Here is a 4,722-nt window from a genome sequence, read left to right as displayed (position 1 = left end):
AGCAGTCATACAAGAGGGATCGATGTTCTTGTAGCAGGTTAGTTTTTGGTCGGTAGCAAAATTAACAAATTAATTTTTTGTGACAACCAATTCTTATTTTCTTTCTATGACAATCTGAATCCTATTGAGCAATTTTCTAGGGACATTTGAATTGTATGAGGTTGGGGTTTTTTTTTTTTTTTTTTTTTTTTTTTTTTTTTTTTTTATTATATTTTTGTGCCCTTTAGTTTAGGTGCTTTCAGGAAAATGGTGAAAATACGCTTGAGTGCGAGAAGTTCACAAACAATTACCAATCCTTGTGTCCAGTTGATGGGTATGAAATCTTCAATTTGTAGCCATTCCCCGTCTCGTTTCTCGTTCTTCTTTGAAATTTGTCTTGATAAAGGTTGTCCAAGGTAAGATTAAAGACTTCTTACTTGTGCATATATATATTCAGGTTGAAGAAATTTATAATGAAATGAAAATTAAATAGAAAAGCAGAAGAAAGAGAGAAAATGGAGTCAAGGATTTTCGAGTGGTTCGATGTTAGACACTTATGTCCTCCACTAGGGAGTAGGCTGATAAGGCTACATTATGACCTTATTCCGCAATAATATTTACATTACAAATCACTTTTATTTATAAGAGAATTGAGGCAAGTGAAGATACTACAAGTATAGTAAACGGAGATAATATGAAATAAAATTTGATTACAATCAAATATGATTACCTAAAAGATTGGATAAGATATGTAATGAAAATGGTTTGATTACATTTAGAAATTGCTCGACCGACAAAGAATGCAATTCACAATGAATTTTCTCGGGCGTGTGAGAAGACAATAGATTCTCCGTTTGGTTAGCCACAAACACCTACTATGTTTGTAAGCCAACCCAACAAGAACAACAAATCCAGCCGCAAGAATTATCAATAATATGAGCAATAAGATCGAAGCCTAACATACAAACAAAGAAATTTTATTAATATGAGGGAGAGACCATATTCTTCTAGAGGCAAAGAATCAAAGGCTCATGGGCTTGGATTTCCAGGCAATGGTCCCTAAAAGGCCCTTGTCTCCGTCTTTGTTCTCTCTTTCCGGCCTCATTTTCCTCGACCTCTCTTCCAACTTCCTCTACAACCAAATCCCACCTCAAATATTCAATCTTTAAAGCCTAAAAGGGGTTTCTCTGAAAGACAACGATATCTCAGGAGATCTCAGTCCGACTCTCTGAGTTAACTCAGTTGCAGAACCTCAAACTTGTCTCAAATTCACTAGGTGGGGCACTTTTTTTCTTTTCAAAGTGGATAAGGCCTAATTAAATTTATGCCTCGTTAAACTTTTTTCAATGGAATAGAGGGTCATTCGCCCTCTAGCTCCCCATGCTTTAGAAAACAAGATATTTAAAATTAATTGTTATGATTCTATACAAGAGCTTAATAAACTTTTATTTTTTTGGGTGAAATGCAAATTTTGTTTTCTAAAATTATTTCTATGTAATTACTTCTTAAGGGAAAAAAAAAAAAAAAAAAAAAAAAAAAAAAAAAAAAAAAAAAATTGAATTAAGTGGAGGCAGAGGATTTGGCCCCATTTGCTTTTCACATGTCTTATTTTAGTCTTATTTTGTCTATCATAATTAAACCTTTGCCTTTTGTTGTTTCCTTCTGGCACGCTTATATGTTTCAGTGTAAGCGAATCACTCAACTAACATTTGGGTGATGACAATTGAAAAGTGTTCCAACCAATGAAAACTAAACTTTTTTGGTTATTTGAGCTCAATATTTTTTTTTCTATCCCTATTTTTTGCTCTCTCTCTCTCTCACACATACGGTGGTGTAAACGAATACAGCTACTCGTAATCATATTCAAACTTGACTAGATTAAGCTTAACTTGAGCTTAGCTTAATTATTAAACAAGTTGTTCGCAAACACGGAACTAGACTTGATTATTAAACACTACAAACTCGTATAAATTTGGCTTGACTCATATATATTTATTAATATGTACATAAATATTAATTCATATATATATATATATAGTATTCAAGAATTTAATGAACTTGAGAATAAATAAATAAAAACATGTATTTAATTGTATAAAAGAAATAAAAACAAAGCGACCTTTGGGAGGGAAATATTTTCGGAAAATGTTACATGAGGAACCGAAGATGTGTCATTTTTTCTCTTATAAAGACTACTCGAGCTCGCAAAGAGTTTACCCCTTGGCGAGTGGAGCACACAAGTTGGTTATGCTGCTCCATTGCTCCTTATGAAGAGGAACCAAAGCATGAATTGTGAGTTAAGTCTAATTTTAATAAGAATTAAGTCTAATTTTTACCATTTGGCAACCCTCCTTCCCTCCATGGCCTTTTCTAATTTTCACTTCTCAAAAAATACATCAATTTCAAAACATTATAACATTTTTTAACTTTTTATATCACATTGACAATTTTTTTATTACTATTTAATTTTAATTTTTTTTAAAAAAAAAAAAAAAACCACTATAATATATATATATACATATAAATTCTATTTACATTATACCGTAACAATCACTTTTTACTACCACTTAAAAAAGACATTTCTCCTCAAATATGGAAAGAAGGGATTGCCAAACGGGATGGCCTCCCCACCCCGGCCCCCCTCTACTTCCGTCCTACTAGCAGCCCGCCCAAACAATGACTACTGCCAACATAACGCTCAACTAATTATCACCAAGATATTTCCTACCCAAATGTGAGAGTTTGAGCATGTGCTTTTGTTTAATTCACAAGAATTAGAATATTCTTGGGAACGTACGTACTGTAATTCTTGCTAATTTTGTCAAATGAATGACTAAACTTTTCCAAACAGCCTAAACATTGATAGTTTTTGTCCGGAAGTAATATTCCTACACACCAAACACTACTTAGGTTCAACTGTTCAAGTCAATTTTATTTAGAAAAAAAATATTTATAATGAAAAGGAAAGAAAGAAAGAATACTCTGAATTCGAATCGTGAAACTTCCGCGAGCCTACCATTGTGGTCCAGTACTCCTATGCACTCATCCAAAACAGGTGATGTAATCGAGTGGTTAGAAAATATTAATCAAAACATTAATTAATCCAAAAAAAAAAAAGAAAAAGGAAAAGCCACTTTCCTCTACTTTACTAAACAAATTAAAAAAGCTAAGCTCTTCTCAGTTCTCTCACTTCATAGCCATTTCATGCGATAGCTTAGAGTACTGATTACATCAAATTTTCACAGGAAGAAGAAACTACAAAGAAAAACAAGAAGATTAGCCGTCGCGATCATGGCGGTTGATCTTCCAAGAGTGGTTGCTGAAGAATCGGTGGAATGAAGAGGTTTTTTGTAGTAGTATGGGAAGTAGGGCAAGATGGGGTCAGGAGGGGGAGGGGAAGCGGAAAAAGTACCTGCGAACGGTGGAGGGTTATATGGGAAATATCCTGTCGGTGAAGGGTTGTATCCAGCTGGAGGTGGGTATGAGACGGTCTGGGACGGCGGTGTCGTGGTGGTTATCGGAGTTGTTGGGGTGACGGTGCCGGAGCCGGTGGGCGGTGGATAACATGGATATGGGCAGGGGTTGTCGGGCCTTGTCATGCCTGGAAAATTCAGAAATATTATTAAGGCGAAGGAGAGGGTGGACAAAGCTTGGTTTAACTTTGCAGCCATGGCGATCGATGAAGGGTACGGTGCGTGATTGGAGGCTCAAAAGAGAAAGAAAGAAAGAAAGAAAGAGTTATGGCGCAGAAGAAGTGGGTGAGGGTGAGGGGGAGGGGGAGTGGGGGTTAATTAACCTTTCACAAGGTTTTTAGTCTATCTGTCATCATTTGAAAAGAAGAACAAAAGGGCCGATCGATAAATAATAATAATAATTTTTTTTTTTAAAAAAAAAAAAAGAAAAGAAAAGAAAAGAAAAGCAAAAGTCTATTTGTGACGACCAAGGAAAGCCACATTTGTACAGCATGGTCCATGCAATCATGGACATTGAAACTTAGAGCCCAAGGCTAGCTAGCTTAATTACAACTAAGGAAAACATTGGTTGCAGTAGTTGAGCTTATTGTAATAATTAATTAATTGCACATGCATGTGATAATGATATGACATATAAATAAATGGTGTAGAAAAAACGTGGCGCCTTTTAACCTTATTTTGGTGACAAAAATGAAATATATATCATTGGTCCCATCAAATGCCTTTAATAATACATTAAAGTTTCCTAGCATAAATTATAGATATTTTATATTTATTTATTTATTTTACTTTATTTGACTTTCATTATTGGTACAACTCATTCTTAATTAACTTGGAATTAATAATCGTAATTTTCTTCAAGTCCTCGCTATGCATGTATTAAATTGAAAATATTTTGTGTTTGCAAAGTGTTAAAAGGTGCATCATGCATGGATTAGTAAATCATTCAATTAATTATTTGATTAAAATTTTTGTTTTACCAATAAAAAGAAATTGGAGTATGATTTTTTAAAAACGATTTGAACGTAAAGAAATCAACGTTTGATGTCTCATCTTGATTAATTTATTATTAATTGCTGATCCAAAATTATTACGCTAATTATATATATATAAGCTCGAGAAAGGGGCCAAGAGGACTAGCATCCCTTCAGCCACGCCATTACGATTAGTCAATTTAAATTAAATTAAATTTTAAAAAAAAAAAACCAATTATTAGTCATAGATTAATGAAAGCATATATAGTCGATCACTGGACTAAAAATTCTACACC

At 33.8% G+C, this 4,722-nt stretch overlaps 1 protein-coding gene across 1 annotated transcript; it reads right to left on the bottom strand.

Moving 5' to 3' along the window:
* Positions 1-3,089: 3,089 nt before the first annotated feature.
* LOC133858674 (proline-rich receptor-like protein kinase PERK8) lies at positions 3,090-3,777 on the bottom strand. Its single transcript, XM_062294144.1, has one exon. It carries the CDS (start codon positions 3,648-3,650, stop codon positions 3,219-3,221), a length of 432 nt encoding a protein of 143 aa, XP_062150128.1. The 5' UTR covers positions 3,651-3,777; the 3' UTR covers positions 3,090-3,218.
* Positions 3,778-4,722: the final 945 nt, after the last annotated feature.

This window comes from Alnus glutinosa, chromosome 1 (assembly GCF_958979055.1).
Source record: "Alnus glutinosa chromosome 1, dhAlnGlut1.1, whole genome shotgun sequence".
NCBI classification, from domain to species: Eukaryota; Viridiplantae; Streptophyta; class Magnoliopsida; order Fagales; family Betulaceae; genus Alnus; species Alnus glutinosa.
This window is presented reverse-complemented; position numbering and strand designations above follow the sequence as displayed.

Excerpts from the sequence above, each read along its gene's own strand:
- LOC133858674 (XM_062294144.1), bottom strand. The coding sequence starts at position 3,650 with ATGGCTGCAAAGTTAAACCAAGCTTTGTCCACCCTCTCCTTCGCCTTA.